General features: G+C 41.7%; 2 protein-coding genes across 5 annotated transcripts in view; one reads left to right on the top strand and one right to left on the bottom strand.

Moving 5' to 3' along the window:
• LOC111149337 (CD96 molecule) overlaps positions 1–26,659 on the top strand; it is a 90,765-nt gene that overhangs the window by 24,553 nt on the left and 39,553 nt on the right. For 2 of the 4 annotated variants that reach the window (XM_022506359.1, XM_022506342.1), the window contains exons 4-7: positions 4,115–4,325; positions 7,346–7,401; positions 18,237–18,327; positions 20,294–20,482. In XM_022506359.1, coding sequence (XP_022362067.1) covers positions 4,115–4,325; positions 7,346–7,401; positions 18,237–18,327; positions 20,294–20,482 — 547 coding nt within the window. Of the gene's footprint in view, positions 1–2,339; positions 2,388–4,114; positions 4,326–7,345; positions 7,402–18,236; positions 18,328–20,293; positions 20,483–26,659 lie in introns of all 4 variants that reach the window. The other 2 variants (XM_022506336.1, XM_022506349.1) reach the window with 2 other exon arrangements.
• On the bottom strand, positions 12,974–13,627 carry LOC111149366 (zinc finger BED-type containing 2). The gene has a single exon (XM_022506383.1). The coding sequence runs from the start codon at positions 13,625–13,627 to the stop codon at positions 12,974–12,976; it is 654 nt and encodes a 217-aa protein (XP_022362091.1).

Below are 26,659 nucleotides of genomic sequence, written 5' to 3'. Positions count from 1 at the left end.
AATTCTGGTTCTAGAGCAAAAACAGGAAAGCCTTCACAAATTATTTTAAGGTTTGTCATTAAGGTCATTGAGCAACATATAAGAAGAGCTTTTCATGATTCATTATGACCCTGCCCAACCCTCATCATGCCAAATATTTTATCCAAATCCTGCCCAAAATTAAATTATACATTTATTTCTCTTCTATGGGTCCTGATTTTGAGGGATTTTTTGTGAATTTATTCTTCTCCTCAAATAGACTAGAAGCAGGAAAAGCAAGGACTGTTTGTTCTACTACTTTTATGAGGCTGAGTATAGCAAAATCATTAATGGCATGAGTTTTGGGAAGGAAATTGTTGTTTTCAAATTCTGGTTCCTCTGTTTACTGTGTGACCTCGGAACTAGGATTAGGGTGAGGTGAGCAAGATCCTCTCCTTAGGTACAAAATTTAAGGGACTGCCCCCAAAATAGTAATTAAGATACATATTTTAATGAACTTTTTTAAAACCAAAATTTAGGGAAAATGCATGATGAACAAAATATCAAAATTTTAAACAAAAGTAAGCTGTTGTTTTTGTCTGCTTTGAGACCCAGTTATGCTATTCACGAAGTATTTTCCAATTAGCCTGTGGTTTCTGGGACTTCATGGTATCGTGTCCCCCATGGGCACAACTTTACACAGTCATAAAAATTTCCTAATTGTAGATTTTTTATTAATTTTTTCCACCTGGTCAAAACACGGGAGAATATTTTACGAAGAGTATATAGAGGTGTACATTTTTCCTTTTGTCTCAGAATTCAGTATGACTTAGTACATGTTGCCTAACAAAGTTTTAGATCCCTCCTGTGTAAAAGGGGATGATTATAGTATGGACCTGATGGTGGTATTGTGATGTATAAAGAAGGTAACACAGACTAAATAACTTAGCATAGTACCTGTACTCAGCACATATTTAAAGTTCATATTTAAAGGATCCATTTTATGACTCTCTGTGATTCTTCAGTTTAGCCTTGCAGATGGTGAATTCTCATGAAATAGAGACGATCATCAGTGAGGCTGGAGGACAGCGAGTTTGTCTTACTTGGGTATCTACTGAGTGTCGGGACCAACACACGTGTACCATATATATTAGCCAGTTCAGGCTGCATTCCTCATTAAATCATATGGGTCCTCCAATTTGAGAATCCCATTAAGTTTTAGGAATATTTATTAACATTTTAAAAAGTTGTCATTTTTTTTTCTTTGAAGAACAAGAAAAAAACACAAACAGGGAAGAGTAAAGACTCGGTACGAGACCAATTACCGGTCTGTTTCCAGCAGACCAGGTTACCTAAGATCATTATTATCAGGTAGAGTTGAGGCTGACCCCTATCACCAAAGTGGATCAGTATATCATAAAAGAGCTCCTTCAATCAACAAATTGCCCACACCTCTGCAATCAGCAATTTGTATAAAGGCCTTCGGGTTCCTGGAATTTCTTTTAAATTTCTCATTCTGGATACTCAAAAAAAAAAAATTCCTTTTATTATTTTGTGATGGTTTGGTTTTTATTAGTACATGTTGTCTCTGAGGCTTAATTGTCCCTGGACCTGGGCGTCTCTGCTTTTCGATGCTGTGACTCAAATACCTTGCGCTGTTTGACCTTTGCACAAATTACTTAGTTTTAGTTTATTCCAGATTGTCATAAGGAATAAATGAGACTTAAAAGGACTTTTCAGAGTGTCTAAAACATAGTAGGTGCTAAATAAAATTAAACTATGATTAGTAAGAATATAAAATTTTAGTAGTGGTGGTAACATAATATTAGTATTATTTTCCCCTCTCCAGCTCCAGACGTTTCATTGTTCGCCTGAGCTCGTTTTCTCCCCACCTCTTCTCCCCTTTGCTCTGTGAAGGCGGCCATTCACACGCAGGTTCTTGCCTCAGCCCCCTATTTAACTCCTACATCAATTAAACTATGCCAGCCAGCCACACGGAGCTACACAAGAAAGGAAAGGCAGCTTTTGTCTTCCTAGTCTGCAAGCTCAGCTTCTGACTGCCTTTCTTCCCACTCAAAGTAGCAGGTGGAAATGTTCCACGTGGGGAGTCATTTACTCAGTGACCAAGAAGCCTTTTGAACTCTTAAGATCCTCACAAAAACAGAACCTGTGCATGAAGCAAGAGCTGTGTCAGTGAGCGGGTTGTGGAGACCTGCAGGGGGAGCCTGCTTCCTTAATGATTGGCCTCCAGATCAGCAGCCATGGACTGAAGGGCCTTCCACGGTCTTCTGACACCACCCAATACTCAGGACTCCTTTCAGAGGCCCTGTCTCCAGGATACAAGCTCTCTGCCTTTAATTTTCTGTGCACATCTTCATGAGGAAGATAGCAGCATTGACACCTGGGTCCCTCTTTTTGGGGGGACAAAGGTATGTACATTGTTTCAGGAGGAATATCTTGAGCAGGGTATCATTCTTTGCAAGGGGCACTAACTACGTATGGGTATGTAAAGCTGATACCAGTCCTAGCCATATGACCCTAAAGAATGGTGTCTTACAGAAGACGTTCTATGAAATATACTCTGGAAATACCTGTATGAACTATTTAAGAAGTCTGCCTTCATATTTCCACCATTTCTGCTCCTCACTCATACTTGAATTCTCTTACTCACTTAGCTTCCATTTCTACTACTCTGAATCATCCGGCCTTTTATCAGATTTAAGCCAGAGATTCCAAGCGACAGATCTTTCTTTTCATTTGAGTGTGTGTGTGTGTGTGTGTGTGTGTGTGTGTCCTTCCCCATCAAATGTACTACTTGCTGTTCAACCTTTTTCATCTTAGTTCCCTTCATTTCCCACTGATCTCTGCATGTCATGATTCATCTGTTGTTTAGAGTTAGACCAGTGGTTCTCAAACCCGGATCCTTTGAGGACCTTTTAAAAAAAAATGCCCCAGCCTGAGTCTCATCCCAGAACAACTGAGGTCGAATCTCCAGAGGACAGACTTTGGGCATCAGAATGTTTTCAAAGCAACTCAATTGAGAATATTAAGTTATACTAAAGAAGAATGAGGGCATAACCCCTCCTCTACCCTTGTGCCCCTCAAGAGTCCCCTCCTCACTGGCCCTTAGCACATATACTGACACTGACCAGCATGGTGATATCCCAGGGATCTTGTCCATGGAAATTCTGGGTATGGCAAGAATAATAGGAGCATTTCTTCACAGACCCAGGAAAGGATATGGAATAGAAGAACCAAATACTTCAAATAAATTCTGATTTGTGGAACTCAGATTAACATTTATAGTCTACCCTTTATGTGTCCTCCTTGAAGGTAACAGAAATAAAGACAGAAGGGCAAGGACCAAGACTAGGAGGCACCTAGGGCACAAAATTTAAGGAGCACTTACTCTCAGACGCCCACCCTGTACTTACAGGATCCTGAGACTGAATACCTCCTTAAATGTTATGCCCTGGGAGTCTCTTCACCTCATCCTAGTCCTGGCCCCAAGGGAAGCTAAAGGAGCCCTTTTCTAAAGGGAAGATAGAAGGGAGGACAACTATAATCCAGTTTAAGTGAAGATTTAAAACAAAATAGTACAGGACATCTTAGCATTAAGATTCTTGAACTTAAAATAAGAACTACGGTCTTTCATTAGCCCCCAGTGCTGTGCCCTCCAAATCGCAGCTTATGGAAAATTGTGAAAAGAAAGTTCTAGTCAGAACATCATCAAGTTTCTACTCACTTTAGGAGAGGGTGACTGTAGTTGTGAACTGACAAGTGTAAAGATCTTTTCTCTAGTAATATACTAAATCTCTCTCTCTTTTTTTTAAGATTTTATTTATTTATTTGACAGAGATCAGAAGTACCCAGAGAGGCAGGCAGAGAGAAAGAGGGGGAAGCAGGCTCCCTGCTGAGCAGAGAGTCCCGATGCAGGGCTCCATCCCAGGACCCTGGGATCATGACCTGAGCTGAAGGCAGAGGCTTTAACCCACTGAGCCACCCAGGTGCCCCAAGCGATGATAAATATCTCTTAATTTCACTTCTTCATTCATCATCTCTGTTTTTACAGATATAAATGAATTCATGCATATGGAACATCTAGCCCAGAGCTGACATGATTGAGTGTTCAGTAACTAGTGACTGTTTCTTTCAGCAGGAGAATAATGGAACTTGGGAAACACTCATCACCCAAGGACACTCCATCAGCAATTCCACATTGTTTAAAGACAGAGTCAAGCTAGGCACAGACTATAAACTCTACCTCTCTCCAGTCCAAATCCATGATGATGACCGGAAGTTCTCCTGCCATGTTGTGGTCAGATCTGGCAAAATCTTGAGGCGTTCCACCACAGTCAAGGTTTTTGGTAAGAGATTTTGTTCTCTGGGCTCCCTGCCATCTTCCTGTCCATTTCTCCTGCCTTGCTCCACTCTGGAAAGAAAGTGCCCTGTTAACTGGAGAGCAGCTCCCCAGGGTAACTGTTGCCCTTGAGACTGTCATTCACGTTAAGGGTGGGATAAGGAGAGAAGTTAAAGAACAATGATTGAGTTGATAGAATAAAATCACACAGAGAGTGATTGGCCCTAGATTGACCAATTTCCTGGTGACCACTCCTTATTTACAACTTTAATGTTTCCTGTGAATACTAGAAATCTCTTTAATTATAACTACCAAAGTCTGATTACTTAGTTGTCTAATTGTCTTGGTTGCTTGTGGGAGGAAGGTGAAATAGGACCAGTACGAGAAAAGGAAAATGATAAACACAGCTCCAAAGAAACTGCAGTTCCTCCACCCCCCGCAGGGCCAGGGCCTCAGCAAAGGAGCCTGTGGGGATGGCCCTCTGTCCCTGCATTCACAGAAGTGTGGAGCGGAGCTGAGATATCCACCGTGGCCTCACTCAAACTGCACAGACTCTGCAGGGAGGAAATTTGGGGGAAATGTGAAAATCCTACTTTGCTCAGTGATACATGGCAATATTAATAAATACAAACCCCTTTGTTGTTGTTGTTGTCTCCAAGAACTGTGTTTTTTTAAAAAATCATTTTTAAATGAAGGCAAAGAGAAAAGCAGTGATGTGGAAGAGCAATTAATTATTTTTGCAAATGAGGTAAACAAAGAAGATAACTTCACAGAATCTAAGGGCATGAGCTACTAGATTTTCCTTCAGTTCTCTGAATGACTGGAAGAGTGAATCATCTTTGTTTTTACTTAGAATCTTACTGCATTATTTTTAAAGATCAGAGAGTTCAGGATGTTGAGGGAAATGCAGACCCTGTGGTGTATAAAGACAGAAGCAGCTGCAGCCAAGATTTCTGTAGTTTGAAGTCTTATGCTTATAGCCCTTCCTATATTGCTCTCTGGCTCACCCTCCTTCCCTCCCTCTCCTTCTGTCTCTCCTTGGGGGATGGGCTAAGAGATAATCAATCACCCCTGATGATCAGGTTGCTTATGGAGCCTGAACAGTGCTCTGTGAAGTGGTGGGAGAGACTGTTCATCTCTCATCAGTTTTACCCTCCACTCACTTACTGGGGTGTGACTGTCTTCGACCCAACATGAAATGGACTCATCTGGCCTGACTTTCGGCAAATCGATGAAGGCAGATATCCAGGATGTGAAAAGAAATGTCGATTCTAAGTTAGACGAACTATGTCCCATTGGACCAAGGGTTTTTGCTCCTCAACGTGATCTAACTGCCTTGTCAACACTTAAACTGCACCCCGTATCTCTCTGCGACAGATACTTCCATCTTCTTCTCGAATGCTTTTCACTGTTTCACGTCTCGCTCTTCTGGCCCTGTTGGTGTCTACAGCTCTCTCTCAGTTTCGTCTTTGATCTCCTTTCAGTAGATGCTTAAAAATAAGAGGTTCTGCCTGCTCGTTCATGAGCTCTTCCCTGCTTCCTGGCTTTCCCCCTTTAGCGAATGGGCTATCCAGGCTATGCTTGGCTGGTCTCATCCAGTCCTTAGACAGTGTGTGTGTGCCACCAAGTGCATATTACAGTGGCCCTGGCATGGAAGGAAAATACATGTCTTATTCAGAACCCATTCAGCATCCCTCAGTGATTCCTCAAATAGAACAAGCCAAAAATTAAAACTTGAAAACCTTGACATAAATACCCACGTGTAGCACAGACCCACTCCAGCTTGGATGCCCTAAATCCAACTTATTTCTTCTTCCTTAATAATGCCTCCATTCTCTAACAATCCAGGGACCAGAAGCTTCCCCAGCATCCTTGCTACTTCTTGCCCCTCTCTCACTAATCTCCTCTGACTTTACTTTCCTTAGCAGGGAACCTGCCATCACAGGTTTGCCCCCTCCTAACACCTGACCCCTAAACCCAATTGTCCTGAGCCTCAAAAGAAATGTCTCTCTAGCACCCTTGCAGCTTTCAGTACCTATTCTTCCTTTCAGGTCCTTCATTTCGATGGTATTTGTTGCTAATATGAAGTCAGAATCCCCCTCATCCCGTTAGTGTTGTAGGGTGTATTTTGGTTTGGGTTCCGCTGAAAAAAACCACGGAGACAGGATTTGAGTTAAATTAATTTATTTGAGATTTACATATTGAGGGAATTTATGGACGGAAACATCAGGAGACGAGTGGAAAAGCCAAGGAACGGAAGGAAGATAATGAAATGTACATGACCACGCCGGTTACCAGTGTGGGCTTAGAACTCACTCCCACAGGGGAACTCTGGAAGAACACACATCAGAGTTCTCTCCCAAATAAAGTCAAGGAAGTTGGAGTATTATTCGCCCACTCCCCATCTGTTATCACCATTAACTCTCTAGACTTACAGTTTGCCCTACTTGTGGACTAAGTGTGCTCCCATAAATCCTTAGGAGGGACTCATGAGGTATGCCCAATGAAAGGCCTTCAACACGTAGAAGAAAGTGCCACATGGCTGTACCAGACACTGACAGCACCTGTGACAGGCTTACTGTCTGCCATCAAGAACTGTCTTAAAGTCACTTCAGTTCAACATAATGTACCCAGTGCCTGTTTTGTGCTGGGCACTGTTAAGTGCTAGAGATGGACACATGAATGAAACAGCCTGGCTTCTAGGCACTTACGATCTAGCAGCACATCAGAATCACTGAGATATTCTCTGGTGCTTTCTAAGATCTATATTTTCCCTGAAAATGTAAATTTCTTAAGGACAGTAGAGTTGATCTGTCCACCTTTGTTTCCTAGGCATCTAGCATATTGCTGGGCATGTGGTGGGTGTTTAATAAATATCTGATGATGAATCTTACACACCCATGCACGTGCACATGTGCACGCATACACACGCGCACACACACACACACACACACACACACACACACACACTCATGGCCAGGTCAGATGACAGTCAGTGCCATTAACTGTGTTTTGTTTGCCTTTAAGCGAAGCCAGAAATTCCCATGATTGTGGAAAATAACTCTACAGATGTCTTGAGAGAGGTGAGTCACATTGAAGATTTTGAAAATCTGTAGTATAATATAACAAGGTGTGTTTTGTCGCATCATTGTCCAGAATGTTTTCTCAAAGCACCTTAATCCTTGGCTCTCAGCCAATTAATTTCTGGTGAGGAAGAAGGGAAACTGAGTTGAACCTAGAAACCAAATGGGAATCTTACTTTCTGACTTCGGGCTCTTAGAACATGTGATCTGTAATCCTTATTAATCCTTAAATTTTCTGGAAAAATTGTCTCAATAGTTTAAATTTCTCCTTAATAAAAACTGGAGAAGATAGTGAAAGAAATGTAGGACAGAAAGCAGTGTGAATCCTGGTATAAGAATGAGACCTTTGCTCAGCTGCATTTAATTTGTTCTAATCCATTTCCTATAGCATCTTTCCTGTAGTTTTTATTTGGAAGTAACAAGAGGAAAGATGCCCTTCTGTAACTCCTTCAGAATCCTGGCTATTCCTCAGGCAGTAGGAAAAAGGGTGGGTGGAAAAGGGAAGTCGGGTAGGGCCATCTGACTTCAGTTGCTTGTAGGTAATTCCTAGCCTCAAGTCACTGGGTTCTGGGCTCACTTGCCAGCTCTTCTTGCTGGCTGTGACCTTGGACAAAAAACTTCAATCTTTTTAGTCAGTTTTTCTATCTCTATGAAGAGGATAAGAAGGGTATCTGCATCTTGTTGTTTTTAAGAATTAAATGAAATAATGTGTGGAAGGCTCTTAGTATAAATATGGCAGGTACTAAGCATCAGTGAACATTATGATTGTTGCTATATTGTTATTACTATCAGCTGTCTTGGGACACTTCGACTTAATTCAAGCTTTTCAAAATCCCAAGTTGTAAAATAAATATTCCCACAAATTCTCAAACATTTCTTGCTACATGGGATGAGAGAAAATTACACTCATATTCTAGTTTCTTCTAGTCCTTCGAACACTAAATAACTTATGATTTCTGGTCCTGCTGAATATCAGTCATTTAATTTGACAACTGCATACGAATCATAGCTCAGACTCTGTGGGATGGTTTTAGATGAGAATATACTTGTGTCTGCTGTTGATTTTATGTGTTAGTCTCTTAGATAATTGGTGTTATAATCCTGAGTATGTAAAAAAGATTAAAATTTTTTTCTTCCACAATTAATCCCAACTTTATTAGTGGATTTCATTTCAATAGTTTGACTAAAACAAACTCATGGCACAATGTTTGATAGGTATTTTTGTTTCTTATAAGGGTTTCTTGAAGGCCCTTTATGCCAATGTTTACAGGTACTAAGGACTCAATCCAGATATGGAACCATAAGATTGGACCCAAGAATTTTGGTTAAAGAGAAAAAAGACTTTCTCTTACATGTTATCAGATTTCCTCTTCTGTACCCATGCTTACCTGGGTTCTGACTAGACAACTCAGAACCTTCCTTCCTGGGGAATTAGTGAGTAATCTCTCACCGACTCTTTATAACCAGAGACAGGACAGAGCATGTCTGTGGATCTTTTAGGCTTCTGCCAAACATTAGTAATTATTTATCCTAATATTCTTAGAGTCCCTATTGTATTTTTAATAGCTTCTTAACTCTTCAAAGTGCTTTCACATGCTTTTATCGAGTCATGCTTTCAGTGAGCCTCTGAAAAAGGTAGAGCATGAGTCATCTTACTGATGAGAAATTGGGGCCCGGAGAGTCTACACAACTGACTAAGTTGCTGATAAAAGGCAGAGCCAGGATGAGCATTTGGCATCCCTGATTCCAGGCAGGGCAATGTAAGGAGAGGAGCCTGTGGTTCAGGGGCACAGAGAACTTATGTCGAATCCTAATCTGACCACTTCCTGGCTACATATCTTCATCCAATAGTTAACCTCCACAAGTCTCAGCTAAGTCATCTAAAACTGGGATTAAGATTAATATTTCACAGGGTTCTTGGGTGAATTAAATGTATGCACAGCAATGGAGTACCTCGCCCATGATAGATGTCTCGGGAGCATTTCCCTCCTCCCATTATTTATCATTCACCTATTCTCTTTCACCCATCCCTTCATCTGAATATATGTTCATAAATCTCCCATGTGATTGATTTTAGGAGGCAGTGTGGGATAATGAAAAAAACAGAACATAGACTGTGGAATCCGACAGGCCTGGGTCTGAATTCTCCATCATTTGTTAACTCTGGCCCCTGGAACCTTGATTCCTTAGCTTCCTCATCAGTGAGCAGGAACAATGATTCCAACCCATTAAGAGTGATATAAAGATTAAGTGAGAGAACATATGCAAAGTATCTACCATCTGGCAACCATAGGGTTGGTTCATGGTAATTTCCAACCCCCTCTTCATTCCTGAGAAATTAATCCAACATGTTCCTAAGAGATGCCTACTATGTGCTATGTATTCACTACACCAGCAGCCCTTGGTGTTAAAGTAATAGGGATTTGGTCAGTTATGAGTTATGTTTATGGTTAATTCGTTTTTCCTGCAAAATAGAAAAGCCCCCAGATTATCCTAACAATGATGCTTCTCAGGCTTTGACATGCCAGGTTTGTCCAAGCAGAGTGTCACACCTGTGGTTGTCATATTCTTGTGAGTTCCATGGCAAGGCTTAACCAGGGCCCCAGCGTGGCACACAGCCTCGGCCCTGCAGCTGACCTGGAAAGGGAGTCTTTACTGAAACCACAGGGCCCCTTCCTGTACCAGACTTTGTATTCCAATAAAAGATGCTGGCCTAGAGAGCCATCAGCTCACAGCCCCGGCCCTGTATACCGTACTCTGATGATGCAGCAAACGAAGGCACAAGAGAGATGCATGAAAACTCCAGAGTTTATGCAATAGTTCGGACTTTCCACGAGCCACATGTGTCTCTATTTCATTCCTGTGCTTTCTGCTTTAATGCCATCATCTCTGTGGATCTTGTCCTTGTTATTCTCTACCTTTATTATGTTTGACAAAAGTTAGGTGAAAAAAATATATATAAGAAGAGCTACCTAACATGAAACAGGAAACAAAGGTAGTTGGGGTTAAAATGCCTGAAAATGGGGCACCTGGGTAGCTCAGTAGATTAAGCATCAGACTTGATTTCCACTCAGGTCATGATCTAAGGGTTATGGGAGCCTGTGTCAGGCTCCAAGCTCAGCTCTGCTTCTCTCCCTCTCCCTCTGCCCCTCCCCCACGCTTGTGCATGCTCTCTCAAAAATAAATAAGTAAATCGTTAAAAAAAAAAAAAAATGCCTGAAAATGAAGAGAAGCTAAAATCATAGGAGACATGTGAAGTAGATGCCAGACTCTAAAAACACATATTACCATTCAGCAGTATGACTCTGGTGGCTCTTTGAAGATTTTCACTGCTGCCCTTTATTTAATTGTGATTTTGCAAAGCCTGAAACTTTGTGGGTTCTTTGTCCTTCTTAAACTCCATTTCAAGTGTACGTGTGTATACGTGTGTATGGGTTTAAGATTAGGTGTTAGAGCTTTTCTTCTCCTTCCATCCATCCATCCTTCCAACTTCCCATCCTTCCTTCCTTCCTTCCTTTCCCTCCCTCTCTCCCTCTGCTCTCCCTCTCCTCATCCCTCTCTCCCTTCTCCCTCTCCTTCTCCCTCCCTCCCTTTCTCCCTCCCTCCCTTTCTTCCTTCCTCCCTTTCTCCTTCCTTCCTTCTTTTCTCTTTCTTTCTTTCTTTCTTTCTTTCTTTCTTTCTTTCTTTCTTTCTCTGTCTTATGACACAATAAGGCTCTGATTTCCAGTGTCCAGCCACAGGACTCCCAGCGGCCCTCATCATTTGCAGTGGTGAGTCCCTGAGCTCGCACCCTGGCTGGAGAGGGCCCTAAAATGGCACCATACTCCTTTGGGAATCCATATGGGAAGTGAAATCTCTAATATCAGGTTGGTTTCTAGAAAAAAGGGAGATTAAAAGTCTGCAGTACAGTCTGGGTTTTTCACAAGCTTGTGTTTGGACTTGTGCTTGTTCTACAAACAGCTCGCAGAGAAGACAGATGTGGCTGTTAGAACTGCAGACAGTCTAAGAACAAGCACTAAGAGGGAGCCACACACAGGTAAGGACAGAGCCAGGCAAGAAGCCATCATTATACCAGGATCTAGTCTGCTTTCTAGAAGGTTGTTGCCTGCCCGTAAAGGGCTTGGGCTTATTTATGAGACAATGAAAGACTGTGTTTATTAGCTGTTGTCTCCCAGCTCCCACCACCCCTCACCCACCCCCAACCCAGTTTAAAAAAAAAAAAAAAAAAGGTTCTAGAGGAATCATTCAAAATAAAAGTCAGCTCCAGCACAAAGGCCACACTCCTTGCCTGTTGGCTTTATTCTATTCCTGAGTGAACAACATATTCGGCGTATTCTCAACAGCCCAGGGAATTGTTCTCTCCCTATAGACTATTAGCTTCCATTTTTTCAAAGCATCTCTGAGTATTTAAAAATGAACATTTTTTTCAAAAAATCAGGGAACAGTTGGCATGCAGCCAGCATCTCAAAGACAGGGATAAAATCTCAAACCTATAGCTCAAGTGAATGAGGGGTCTGTGGGGACAAAACAAATGCAACCTAAGTGTTAAAAATTGACCTCAGAACCTAGGAAAATGTTCTCTGTCCCTCAGTCTCCCAAGTCTCTCATCTTCTCAAGGTGAAAAAGAGACGGGATCCGTCTCTCTTCTGTGTTCACACGTCTTCTCTATCCCTTTTTCTTTCTTTTCTGGTTTGCTGCCTCTGTTCCTTATTTCTCCTTCCTCACCCCATCTCTCCACCTTTCCCTTTTCCTTTCTGAGTTTCTCTCATCTCTTCCTCATGAAACCCCTCTTCAACAGACAATATGAAATTGGATTATATTTTAAAATATTTATGAATAAGTTTCTATATCTTCTGTTCTTACTGTTTCATCTGAGTGAGCTGAAAAGTTCAGTTCTCTCTGTGCCGATCACACATGAATGACGTATGTGTTAGGTTGTTGGAAAGACTTACAGGATTCAGACAGGTTGTGCTGGTGACACAGCTTTAATATGAGCAGGTAGTACAACACAGCACCAGTGGGAGAAAGACCTGCACCAGATGGGGTCCGAGATCTCAGGAGCAGACTTCTATGTCCATCCACAGCTGGGCCACACAGAACAAGCTCCGTCCCCAGTTCTCAGCTGACCACCGGGATGTGTGCAAAGGCCTGGGCCCCAGGAACCCTGAGCTCGGCTCCTGGTGGGGTCTCTTAGAGTGAGCTGGTTACATAGGGACATTCCAGCCACCTGTCCAGCCCCACCTGTCCAAACCCTCAGCTCCACCAAAACCGAGTACAAAGCATAAATCCCATTATTTTCACTCAGCAACACAGCAGGGTGGTTCATTCCCTACCCAAACTCACAGACCCATGATGGCAAAACAGCATTTATCTCCAGTTAATGCATTTTGAAGTTTTGATCAGGACAGCTTTAGGAACCCTGTACATAAGTGTTTGGTCAGCTCACCCCTGCTGAGATTAACCTACTGTGCACTCTGTCTCTTAAAAACAAAATACTATCTATTTACACTAACGTGGCTCTTTGCTGTGAGCCTCAAGTCTGTGTTTTCCGAACAGATACCTCCCAGGCTGATTACACAAAATGGAAGGGATGAGCCAAGGCAGGCTGCTCCTGCTCCCTCTGACAGGCTTCCTTCTCGGCCCTTACCTTCCACTTCATCTCCAGGATGGCCTTCTCTACCTCCTCCAGGGCTCGCTCTCGCCTTTCCACTGCCCTCTCCCGCCATTCCACGGCCCTCTCCCTCCTAAGCACCTCCTTTTCCCTTTGGCTGGCCCACAACGCCAGGGCCCCCACCTGCTCCAGGAGCCGGGCCCAGTCGCCCTCGATCCCTATGGGGAGCTGGGGCCCCTGGGGCCTCGGGTCCTTGCGCTGCCCCACCTGACCATGGCCAGTCCTCTCCAGCTCCTCTCTATGCATGCTCTTCAGATGTTTCCACAAGGCTGTGGTGCCCACGTTAACCCCGGGGCCACGGCTCACCTGCCTGCCGCACAGGCGGCAGGTGGCGTATTGGTTGGGGTGGTGGCCGGCACGAACAGGGGCCAGGTGGAAGTACTCCCATACCTCTGAAAACCGGGTCCCCTTGTTGTGCGGCAGAGGGGTGGGCATGGCTCTCATGAAAGGGCCAACCAGTTCTCCCTTCTCACTCACTGCCTCTTCCTCCTTCATCTCTAGGTGTCCTTTTGCTTTCATCCTGGTTCCCTCCTCTTCCTCCTCTTCCCGCCTCATCCTATCTCCTCTTCTGCAGCTTTCCTTGAGCCAGAAGTCTTAGCTCAACCACAGCTAAAGCAAAATGAGTAATTGGGAAGGGACTGTGGTAACTTTTGGGCATTCACAACAGTGGTCAAAGGCTGACCACACCTGAGTGGTGTGGTGTTTCCTCCTTTCCACTTCACAGGAGAGTCAGGGTGATTCAGAGCCACATGAAAAGCCCTCTGAGGCTCCCATGTACATTATCTCCAGGCCCCAGATGCGTATTGATCCCTCCTTGTCTAGACCAGAAAGGCAAAGCCCAGAAATCACAAAGTTCTTCAGTGAATTCAGGGTCCTCTACAGATCAAGCACCATCCCACACGTTTCTGAACATTGGCAATGTCGGGTTTTCTCTTGATTCCCTCCTGGCCGCTTCCACTGTTTCTGTGCTCGTGGATGCCTATAAATGGGTTTTGGAGGCTCTGAACCCTCAGGCTGCTCACGACGTCCAGGGCTGGGGCGTCACTGGCCTTCCTCAGAGGAGGGAGAAGCACACCCAGAGAGATGCTGATGTGGGAGACACTCACACATCCTGAGAACTGGTGCAACAGGCAGTCCAAACACTGGGTAAGAAAGTTCCCAGTGTGATGTCAGTTTGCCCCTAGAGAGGTAGGTCCCTCGGGAATGAGATTCTAAGAATTCCAAACAGCAGGCTTAGCTGTTTTCAGCAGGACAAGCTGGCATGGACAGAGGAGAAGGAGGTGGATCACATCTCCACACACCTGTCGCCCGACGGTCTTCAGCAAGTAGCTTACACTGCGCCTTCCCTGGCACCATCACCTGCAAAGCCAATAGCTGAGAAGACCTTCCCGATGGCAGCTTGCTCCAGATGTTTGCCTGATTCACCCCCACCGAAATAAATAGATGGATAATTAAATTACATTGTAAAAAATAGCCTGACATCTCTCTCCTTTTGGGGGTCATTTCTTAAGTAATGGAGAGCCTTCTTTGTCAAGCTTTGCAACCCCAAAGAGTCAGGAAACACTCCCACCTCCCCAACCCTACAAGTGGGTACTTACAGTCAAGCAAGGCTCTGAACATGTCTCTGAGGGCTCTGGTGTGGGGTGAGCACTCCTGCATGCTGTGGGTAGCTATTAGCTGACTCCTGCCTCCAGGGGGAGGGCACCTGCAGTTCCTGTTCCCTCCCACATCCAGAGAAGCCTTCTTTCCAGGTGGGTGTGTCCAAGCCTGCCCACACACTGAGGCAAACTTTGTCTCTGTCCCCCCACCCCAAAAAAGAGGTTCCTGGAACAAGGCTGGTAATAAAACAGTAAGTCAAGCACCTACAAGTCTTAGCTCTGTTTCCAGATAACTCGATCATCTGGCCTCTTAAGCAAAGGAAAATACTGAAGGGGGGAAAAGGATGAGATTTCAGCAGAGAAACCACAGGCCTCAACGACATCTGTGCTTTCAAATATTTTGTCCAGTTGTTAGACCATGAGTCTCAACGTTGGGTTTGGAAACTATGTATTTACAACTGTAAATACAGTCAGTGGAAAAGAACTTGCAGAAAAGGGAAGATTAAGTGAAAGGAAACCTCCCAAGTTTAAAGAAATCTGAGAAGTTGAGAGACAGATTTGAGGTTGCTTTTTATTATATTATGTAACTGGAATTGGCAAGGTTGAATTGCTATTGGCTTGTATTCTCAGTTGGAGGGAAATAAAAGAATAGTCACATAATAGTCACATAAATGCTATATTTATGTATATGTATATTTAGGAGGGAGAACCTACCAAGAGGAGACAGGAACATTTTGAAGAAGGTGTCTGTAGAAGGAAAATTCTTGAGTTATAGAAAAGATGGAAATGGCAGACTAGAAAACAGAGACTGAAAGATGAATTTCAAGTGAAGAAAGAAGGTTGAGGGGAGAAAAGACTCCAAAGAGAAATGAAGAGTTGGTAAACAAATAGGAGAACTTTAAAAAAAAAAAAAAAAAAGATTCTTCTTTCTAAACTAAAAAATTATTTTTTTAATGATTCTGCAGAAAGCCCTTCTGAAAAGTTTCTGCCCAAATTTAGGCAAACTGAATCTGAGCTAATTTACAAATGGTCAGCATTTCAGTATTTCATCTACAGAAAAAAAGGAAATGATCATTCTTACAGCCAGATGTGAATTCACTTTTCCTGACTCTTCAGTCTCATGCTCCAATCTCCCGCCGGCTTCCCTCTGCTGCCAGGAAAATGCCCCAACTCACAGGAACCCTTTCCATCTCTCCATCTTTGTGAATTCCCCACTAGTTTCCGCAACAGCCCACCTGTGGAGTCCAGGCCCCTCTCTTCCTGTCTGCAAAATACAACTCTGTTCTCCGATTCCCAGAGTTCACCCTTCTCTGCTGTCCTACAGAGCTGCCCAAATATTTTCTGCCACTTACTACATCATTCTTTGTGCAATTGCGTAGATATTCTGTGTATACTTAGAATAATGTGTTAGAGAAACCAATTTTTTGGCTTGTCTCCTGAATGCAACAGCCGCACGTTAAGTGAGTGAGTGATTGTGATTTCTCAATGAGGAAATTGTGTGTGTACACTCATGGGTGTATACACACAAACTCTTGTCCATATTTACTTCATATATATTTTTTTAATTTAACATGTTTTTCTTCTGACTCATTTGGAAGTTCCCAAACAACGGTAATTCTGCTTGCTCAGCAAAACCCTCTAAACTTGATGTTTCATAAGAGGTTTGACTTCAGTTTGAGCTGGTTAAGTCTGTGGCTTTTCGAATTTAGAGAGACTGGGAAGGAGGAGTTCAGGACAAGAACCACATTCTGAAACAAAAATCTTGGAACACAGTTTGGAGGTGGTAAGAGAGTATTTGAAATGTGACTCACTCCATAAAATCTGAATTCAGAGAATCCACAAGAGTTAAAGTTTTTTAATACTTTTATTATGTTGACAAGAGATTTCTTCAGTAAGCCTGTTGTCTTTATAAAATAATGGAACCCGTACTTGTTCCTGATATTACCGTATCATCATTTTATGGTGGGTTAACCGAGCATGGAGAAAATGAGTCATGAGAGTGGTTTAAAGTATTGCCGTTAATAAAAACCTTTACCACTTTAAAAAAAAAAAAAATTCATTTCCTGTAACTCTTACATCCCTTCCTGGACCATCTGAAGATGAACATCAATCTTTGGCATTTTACTGAATTAAAGAAATTGAACCCTCTTTTCTTTATTAAATAAATTATATTTTAGGGGACCTGGTTTTACATTTGATTTTCCAGGACAAAAAGTGACATTATGTCATGGGTCTGTGTGGCTGATCCACGCACATGTCCCCATTGTCAAGTGCAGAATGAGTGGAAACACTGGCAGCTGCCGTGTTCTCTATGTGCCATTCTGCATTTCACAGACAGTCCCCTCTGAAAGTCTGGTGATTTCCTTGGGCTTTTTGTAGGGATGTATGGGGAGGGTGCTAAACTGTACCTCGGTAGGACCTCACCAGAAAATGCTACTCTAGTATCCTTAAATTTGGTGTCTCAACTCTGCTCAGGACCAGACTCTCTGGGTATTATTAGTCTGTGGGGAAATTGGCACCCCAAGTATTACGTATAGTTCATTGTTCTTTACTAGTTAACTAGTGAATCCATCCATTGTGGAAATTATTTGAGAACAAGAACCAGGGCTGGCTGTGTGTGAAATACATATATCTCTTGATGAGAAAACAAAAAACTATAAATGGGATTATAATTTTGCAGTGTCTCCAATAAAATAATGAGGGTCCTATAAAGTCTTATTGGATATTTTCACCAGGCTGTTGAAATAAACTATCATCTCACAAAGAGCAAATACAGTGTTGGAAGTAAAACATAACTGACCCTACCTCTAAGCTTTCTGGTTTTGTAACATAAGCTTTTTCAGTACAATGTGTCTTACCAGGAAATATCTTGGACTGGGACTGGAGTGGCAGAGTTCCCAATTGTGCCATTGACTACATTCCACTCCCTTTCACTATTCTGTGATTCGGGGCCTTGCTTTCCCCATCTGTCAAATGGCAATGATAAGGCATGTCCTACCTGCCCTCTAGGATTGTTAAGATGATAAAATGAAAAACCAATTACATAAATTCTCTACAAGTCAAAAGTGAGATGTTTATAATAACGGTGTCTGTGGTTATGACTATAAGTAGTACTTTACATTATTTTGGGAGTGGAAACAACCAAAATATGGATATCTTTTAGCTTTTAGTGTAACAGAATATTCTTTTCTGGCTTCTGCCTGTTAGAGCTTCTCCATTTTTCTAGTCTTTGGCTTCCATCTAGTATTATTTTATTCTTCCTGTATGCAGTTGTGATCTGCCTTCTCCAGAACCCAGAATCCAGACTTGCAACATTAGTCTAGTCCTAGATTCTTCATAAGTTAACCTATGATTCCAGCTCTGAATTCATGATATCTCTATAGGAGACAGCCAATTTGTAGCTCACATTTTCACATAACCTCTGAAAGGTAAACACAGCTTTGTCGAAAGTGGAGAAAATCCTTTCCTGCCAATTTGCGGCATGTAAGAGTTGGTGGGGTTGTAAGGGGTACCAGTTTCTTCTGAATTTGCAAATAACCCTTTCTATGTTCTGCCTTTACCCCCAGAGAACATTTACCTGCTCCCTGAGGAATGTATTTCCCACAGCAAATCTCACATGGTTTATAGGAGGAGACTTTCCTCAAGGTGAAAAAGAAGGTAAGGAAATCAGTCAGTGGAAATGGGTTTGGCAAAAAAAAGAAAGAAAACAAAGAAGAATAGAAATTACCATTGACCAGGTTGATCTTGGCATTTAAAAACGACTCTCATTCCAAAACAAACATCATCTTGCCTACCAGGTGCTATTTTCTGATACCGTATCTAGTGCCTCTAAGAGGACCGGAGTGGGTCACATTTCCCAAAATTAAAAAATACACTTGACTTCTTCTTTTTCTTTTTTTTTTTTTTTCCTAAGATTTCTTAGAGAGAGTGTGCACGAGCAGGGGGAGGGCAGAGGGGAAGGAAGAGGAGAAGCAGATTCCTCGCTCGATGCCAGGACCCTGAGATCATGACCTGAGCCAAAATCAAGTGACCAGCTGAGCCACCCAGGAGCCCCACACCTGATTTCTTTAACTCACATATAAATGCTCATGTTTTATTTAACTGTTAGTAAAAGCAGATGTCTTATAGGAGGGCAAAAAAAGTTTAATTCAACATACATTTATTAATAATTTCATTTATCAGATAACTTAGCACCACTGCTTTAAATCAATAAACAAATACTTTCTACTTTCTCTTGTAAGGCTCTGAGTGGGGTGGGGTGTGGAAGACTAGAGGAAGTATACATAAAGGACTGGGCTTTATGACAAGGAACTCCTCCAGGAGGATTAAAAAGTCTTGGAGCTGGAACACACATAGAGGCAAGCTCAGGTGAGAACGTACAAAGCCTTATTTTTCAGAGGTAGTAAACAGGCAGAACGATCCCAGCCATTCCCTGCCTGGGACAACAGCCCTTCCCCTTTCTCTTGAGTCATTCTTTTGCTCCAAGCTCAATATGTTTTCAACAGTAACTGAGTCCCATAGCTCTTGCTACATTATTACTTTTAACTGATAAAATAAAAAGTTCATGTTGATGAACGATTGTATCAATCCACTTGATTCATTTTTAGACTCTTACTGGGTTTGTTACTCACTTGAAAATAATTCACCCTTAATAACAATGGATGCAATCCTGAAAATACCTCTTAAAGGTCATTAAACATATGTTCTCCTGTTAAGTAAGCCCTGGCTTGATATGCTGGGTTACCCTCCTAACCATGAGGCCAGGCAGTGTGGTAAAACTGCGTTTAGTTATTATTTTGGCAAGCAACAACTTCAAAACTAGCATTTAGAGCCCATCATGTAAAAAAGCTATGGAGAGTCCAGAAAGTTCTGGCCTACAGTGACAGATGGTTTTACATTAATTTCCTGCTGCCATGTGTGCTATTTGGAGGCTGGACTAACAGTGGCAGTTAAATAGTTTCTTTTTCTAAAGGAGACTCACAAGACCCAAAATGACAATGGTTATAAATCTATAGCTTATTTCAGGAAAAAAGATACAATATAAAAACACCATTAAAGTAAGGGTACATATCACGTGTCTAGATTTACAGCAAGGGGGCCAGTGAAATCAGGCATGGAGTTCTTTTTAAAGGGGGGGGGGAATGACCAATATGGCAGAGAATACCTCAGAAATGGGAACCCAAAATGAATCTTGGCTGAGGTTGTTTTGTATTTTACTTAGACATATTCCTGCTATGTAACCAGACTCGACAATAAAGCCTTCCCAGGTTCTAGCCCAGGTCACGTGCAAATGATCAATCTCACTGTTTCCAATAAACAATGCTGGTGAGCTAGGACAGCTGGCCCCCAACCCCCTCAGACCCATGGTCACAAATAAAGCAACACTATTAATCGATACATTTTGTGCCTTGACCATGGATCAATACCATGCAGGAGCTTGAGCAAAACAGTTTAGGTTAACAGTTTAGACCTGCTGGAATAAACCCTCAATGTGCAGAAGCTGTGACTTGACCATTTTAGACTGTTACTGTAAACTGGGCCATCCCCAGCCATGCCTCGACATCGTTTTATGGCTCATACAGAAAACACTGGTGACTGATCTTGTCCCGGATCTGTCTTGTAGGAATATACATTACTAATGAAGAGAGAAAAGACAAAGGTGGATTTTTGGAGCTGAAGTCTGTTTTGACAAGGGTGTATGGTAATAAACCAGCCGAATCAAACAACCTGACCATCTGGTGTATGGCTCTGTCTCCAGTCCCCGGAAATGAAGTGTGGAATATCTCATCTGAAAAGATCACTTTTTCCTTGGGTGAGTTGTCTATTTAATAAGGTCAACCAGGGGTGATCAAGACTGCCATAAACTCAGAACCCTTCTAATTAGAATAAATAGAACACTCATTATTTCCATGGTAGTTTAATCTTGGAAAACTCTTTACACCACTCAAAATTATTAAATTTCATACTATCAAAACTTTTTTGACAAAACAATGGGACTGTGCTTAAAAGAATTTCTTCAAATAAAAAGTAGCTGATTCCTGTTTCTGAGAATTTCTGGTGAATATGGCAAATTTTTTTCAACTTTCTTTAATAATAGCTTTTTGCTAACATGCCATATAATGAAAATTAACACTAATATATTGATGATCAAGAGAGATTCTTAAAATCCTACAATCCCTTCTGAGTCACTAAAAACCTTCAATTATATATATAGAACTTACAATTTTAATACTTAAGTATTAAATTATATATAGGATTTATAATTTTAATACTTAAGCCATGTATGAGATATAAATAGCTTGAGGATAAGGACTCTATCCTAATGATTTTCATGCCCCTAGGTTGAAGCATAGAATCTGACACACTGAAGATTTTTATGACTTGAAAATTGATATGCAGGATCATTCTACTTATCACAACATTTGCTTAACCAGAATATTCACTACTCTATACCTCACCAAATAATGGAGATTTTTCTACCTAAAAGATGTGAACAAATGTCTCAACAAATACAGCGACAACAGATTGCCTATAAAAAATAGAAGTTTGTAACGACAACTATCAAACATGCACAGATAACAGTAAAGTAAAACTTAAGCAGATTTGTTAGCCATTATCACAACCCTGCAAGACCATTAACATCTTTTACCACTTTCCTATTTTCAGAGATACTGTAGTCTGTAACATACTAGTAAAATCCAGGATAGCTTATAAGGAAAAGTTTCCCTTCGCTTCAAGGCCACTGTCTGTGTCTTGGGTCCTACCCAGCCCTTTCATAAATGCAGGCAGTTGGTTCCTGGGAGCCTTGGATGGGAAGGGTACATGGCTCAATGCAAATCCACCATTGAGGGGCAGGTGCCGTTCTGAATCTGGGACAGTGGCATCGTGCTTATAATGCTGCACACATGTCTCCCTATGAACTCTGAGTTAATCATTCAGAAGTGGTCATGGATTTACACTGGAACATCCATACTCAGTTTTGTCTAGTTCCTTCAGAGATAAATGCACGTCCTTTCTAGAAGGCTGGACACAGTTAAGGGCTACAGTCTTAGAATAGGGTAAAGGTAACTGGTTCTCACGTAGATTTGCCAGTAACTTTGGCAGACTCTAAGAACATGAGCTAACACCCAAACAACATTAAATTCCTAAATCCCATCACAGAACCATGTTGAAAATTCCAATCTTTCCTGACATTAAAACTGAGTTTTTCTTGGTTTAAAGGTTTTATTTTATTTTATTTTCTTAGAGAAGTTTTGGGTTGACAGCAAAAGAGGAAGGTGCAGAGATTTCCTATATACCCTCCCCCACACATGTACATTCTCCCTCGCTATCAGCTTGACTCAACACAATGGTTCGTTTGTTACAACTGATGAACCTGCACTGACACATCATAATCACCCAAAGTCCATAATTTACTTTGGGATTCACACTTGGTATTGTATATTCTATGGGTTTGGACAAATGTATTACGACATGTACCTGCTGGTGGTTTCAAACAGCCTTTAATTTTCTCTGCCCTAAAAATCCTTTTTGCTCCTCCTATCCATCCTTTACCCCCAACTCCAATCCCTGGCAACCACTGATTTTTTTTAATTTTTTTTTTTTTAGTCTTTACAATTTTGCCTTTTCCAAATGTCATATAGTTGGAATCATACCATATGTAGCGTTCTCAGATTGGCTTCTTTCATTTCATAATGTGCATTTAGGGTTCTTCAGTGTTGTCTTATGGCTTGGCAGCCTGATTTTTAATAGTACTGAATACTATTCAATTTTATACATGGCGCAGTTTATATATCTGTTCACCTACTGAAAAACATTTTGGTTGCTTCCAAGTTTGGGCAATTATGAATAAAGCTGCTGTGAAGATCCATGTGGAGGTTTTTGTGTGGGCACGAGTTTTCAGCTCCTTTGAGTGAATACAAAGGAGTAAGATTGCTGGACTGCAGGTAAGAGTATGTTTAGGTTTGTAAGAAAACACTTCACTCTCTTCCAAGGTGACAGTACTATCTTGCATTCCTGCCAGCAGCGAATGAGAGTTCCTGTTGCTCCACATCCTCACCAGCATTTCATACCGTCAGTGTTATGGATTTGGGCCATTCTAATAGCTGTGCAATGATATCTCATTGTTGTTTGAATTTGCATTTCTCTGATGACATATTATGCGAATCATCTTTTCATATGTTTATTTGCCATCCATTTATCTTCTTTACTGAGGTGTCTATTAAAGTCTTTGGCCCATTTTAAAATCAGGTAGGTTGTTATCTTACTGTTGAGTCTCAAGAGTTCTTTGTATTTTTCGAATAATAGTCCTTTACCAGTTGAATCTTTTGCAAATATTTTCCTCCCAATCTGTGGCTTGTCGTCGCATTTTCTTGAAGTATGCTAAGTCCTAAGATCAGAAAATAATGACTAATTTTAGGATAATAAGGAAGGGCACTGATCCTGATACCCAAAACATACCACAATTCCAGTTTTACAGGACAGCCCTTGATCTAGTATAATTTTAGGTTCTGAGCAAATGGTTATTTTTAAATTGTCAAATGAATTTTTAGCCCTTATGATCAAATATTAAAGCCAATAAATCTTGAAGAGTGCAGTTTCCCAAAATTATAGCTTACATTCTAGTCACATTCTAGCATGGATCTTTGGGAATGATTTAGAAGATGTAGTGGAGACTCTGTAAAGCAGTATCATCACTGGATCACACTCCCTTACTTGTTGTAAGTTCTGAAACACTTTCTTCCAAACGTACTTTTGCTCATGGTAGTACTGCTGGGTGCTTTATGAACACTGGGAAAACTTCTGATGCCTTGTGCAAGAGTTATTGCTTTATCAAGCCATTACTGTTGTCAGATACTGATATGAAAATACAGGACAAAAATCTAAAGTGGAGAAATTCTGAGAATATTACAGAGCAAAAAGGAGATTTAGTAAGGGAAGAGGAGCTTTTGCTGCCCTTTGTTCCCAAAGAAGAGTTGGAAGCCTGCAAGCTAACAGTCCCCAGAGACAGTCCCTTCCCCACCTACCTCACGGTCTCCCAGGAAGTTCAAATGCTCAGTGATTCTTATTCTAGTAAACTCGGAAAAGGGGAGGGGTCAGGGTCAGGTGATCAGTGGCTCATCAAGCAGACATGGAATACCAGGGCTTGCAGATTCCTGTGACTCAACAATAAATACATTTTTTTTTTTTTAAGATTCTTTCCAAAATATCCTACCCTGCTGTTACCAAACCCCAGTTTGGCTGCCCCTTGCTCAATAGGACAATACTCAAAAGAGAGTTTGGGGTTGTCTGGGTGGCTCAGTCCATTAAGCGGTTGCCTTTGGCTCAAGTCATAATCAATCCCCGGGTGCTCTATGGAGTCCAGCATCAGGCTCCTTGCTCAGCAGGGAGCCTGCTTCTCCCTCTGCCTTCTCTGCATGCCACTCCCCTGGCCTGTGGGCTCTAACAAATACATAAAATCTTAAAAAAAAAAAAAAAAAAAAAAAGGAGTTTTGACTAGAAAGGAATATGAGCTTTATTCAAGAGACTGGCCACCTGAGGAGAAGGTGGACTCTTGTCCAAAGGCTTTCTCCCTAGCCCGGGAGTTTTTAAAGGGGTTCAGGGCAGTTAGTTGGTAAGGGAATGTAGTGCTCTGTAACATTTCTTGATGATATGCAGACTTGGTGGTCCCAGCTAGAGACCTTATCTCAGTGCTGGAGGGTTGTGCAAGGGGGTCTGCTTCCTGTTTCAGGAGGTGTAGGAGTGCTCTGTTCTTTCTAGGAAAGAATGAATGCAAGATCTATAGCTATTCAAAGGAAAGTTAATCGATCACGTGGCCTAAGGGCATTTGCTGAAGTTCAAAGACTACTAGGTTAACAGGAGGGGCCAAGGTAGCTTGCTTCACTGCTATCCTGGCTTACCAGAGTGTCTAAAGTTGTAGCACTGTTGGGTCAACTTTTTTGGCATATACAGAGTTGCCTTGTCTTATTTTGTTTTGTTTTGAGGTGGAGGTGATTTTTTTTTTTTAATTTTAAAACAAAAGTTGAGTGCAAATACCCCCTGGGGTGGGTAATGTCCTCGCTGTCATCAGCTGTTATTCATCATTAAATGGCTTTCCATTTGGGATAGAGAGAGAGTTAGGGGTTGATGAGTCATGTGTGTTTGAGGGTGCATGTGTATTTTGGAATATGGAGAAAGGATCAGAAAGGGATATCTCAATAGTGGGGCAAGAGAACAACTGAATATTGAGGCAGAATATGCCAAATCCTTCCTATTTCATGATTTTTCTCATACCCTGTCTGATCCTAGGGATCCTAAGGGTATCAGTTAAGGACTTTAATATACACAGAAATCACCCAAGAATCTTGTTAAAAAGAAGATTCTGATTCACTAAGTTGAGCTGGAGGGGGAGGGCCTGAGATTCTACGTTTCTAAACACGCTCCTAAGAGAAGCCATGGACTACATTTTGACAAGCAAGGATCTAGCAAGATCTGAAGTTTGGTTCATTTCTAGGTGGACCAGCTAAGGGCTGATCCAAGCTCTGAGGAAGCCCTAGAACTGACCAGCTGCCCTGTGGGACAGACAGACACCTGGCCACTGCTACCCATGAGGGTGATCTTGAGCATCCTGCCAGGCCTGCTGCAGAGGAGACACACTCAGGAGCAGATGAAGTTGCTTTAGGCCAGCAGCTTAATCCCTTAGAACCGGATGCCAAATGTGATGGTCTGAAAACTGACTGACATGCTTCTGCTAAATTCTGCTTTTGACTTTTGGGAAATAGTTTTGTTGTTTTTTGTTTCGTTTTTTTATTTCCTGTTAGGTTTTAGCCACTTCTTTCTACACCCTCTGAGTTTTGTTTTGACCAAGGCAGAGTTTCTACTTTACAAGACAATCTGAAACCAGAAGGACTGTTTTTTTTGTTGTTGTTGTTTTTTTTTTCTGGCTGCAGGTTTCATGTTGAAAGCCATGCATCATTTTTGTTACAGGGCAAAGAGTTCATCTTTAAATACAAATCTTGCAGTGGCAACTTCCTAATACACTGTAAGGATATGTGTGCTGAGAACCCCTCCGATTACAAAGCCATGTGGTGTTAAATATGGCAGAATAATATCTTAAAATAGAAATAGTCAGTAAATGAAAAATAAATGTTTCCCTTTGCAGAAATCTAGGATTAAGCATAACCTATCAACATCTTCTTTTCCAGAAATCAGCAAACATGTTCTGTTTTTATCTGCCTGATAGTAAATATTTTATGCTTTGTGGACCATAGGGTCTCTATCGCAGTTACTCAGCTCTGCCATTGTAGTACAAAAACAGCCATAGACATTACATAAACAAATGGACATGGCTATGTTTCCATGAAACTTTATTTACAAACACAGGTGATGGGTGGAATTTGATTTGTGGGCCATAGTTTGCCACCCTCTGTTCCAGTCAGTCTACAGAGCAAAATACCAAGGCATTCTTTTTCCAGGCCCATGCTTATTAAGGTCACCGCTTTGGCAGATACGCTTATTATGCACCAGCCTTCAGATAGGCACTTAAAGTTGGTCTTCTCTCTTTCAACGTTTAGAAGGAATCCATATGCATTCATTCATCCACTTGCATTTGCCGGGAACCAGAAATACCATGAGGAGCAACACAGTCACTTCTCTTGAGGGGTATACTGATGATGTAGAGTACTAAGGTCCCTGCTAAGTTAAATATTAGGACTCTGAGCACATCACAAAGATCCCTGGGATTCTTCAAGTTTCAGATGGTGCATACCAGGCTGTTTGCAATGGGAAAGTATAAGGAAACAGCATGCACACAAAGCAAGAATCCATGGAGATCAGGTTGAAATATCACCCTTTGGATTGAGCGGATGATTTGAGATGTAAAAGATGATAGGCAGCATCGGGAAATGAAGTGGGGAATGGAATGGGGGGAGGAAAATAATGATCAGATTTGAATGTCATGCTGAAGTGTTCAAATATGTTTCAGATGGGATGGGTGGAAGAAGATTCCACT

The sequence above is a fragment of the Enhydra lutris genome, unplaced genomic scaffold (genome assembly GCF_002288905.1).
Source record: "Enhydra lutris kenyoni isolate GAN:26980312 unplaced genomic scaffold, ASM228890v2 scaffoldscaffold2, whole genome shotgun sequence".
NCBI lineage: Eukaryota > Metazoa > Chordata > Mammalia > Carnivora > Mustelidae > Enhydra > Enhydra lutris.
This window is presented reverse-complemented; position numbering and strand designations above follow the sequence as displayed.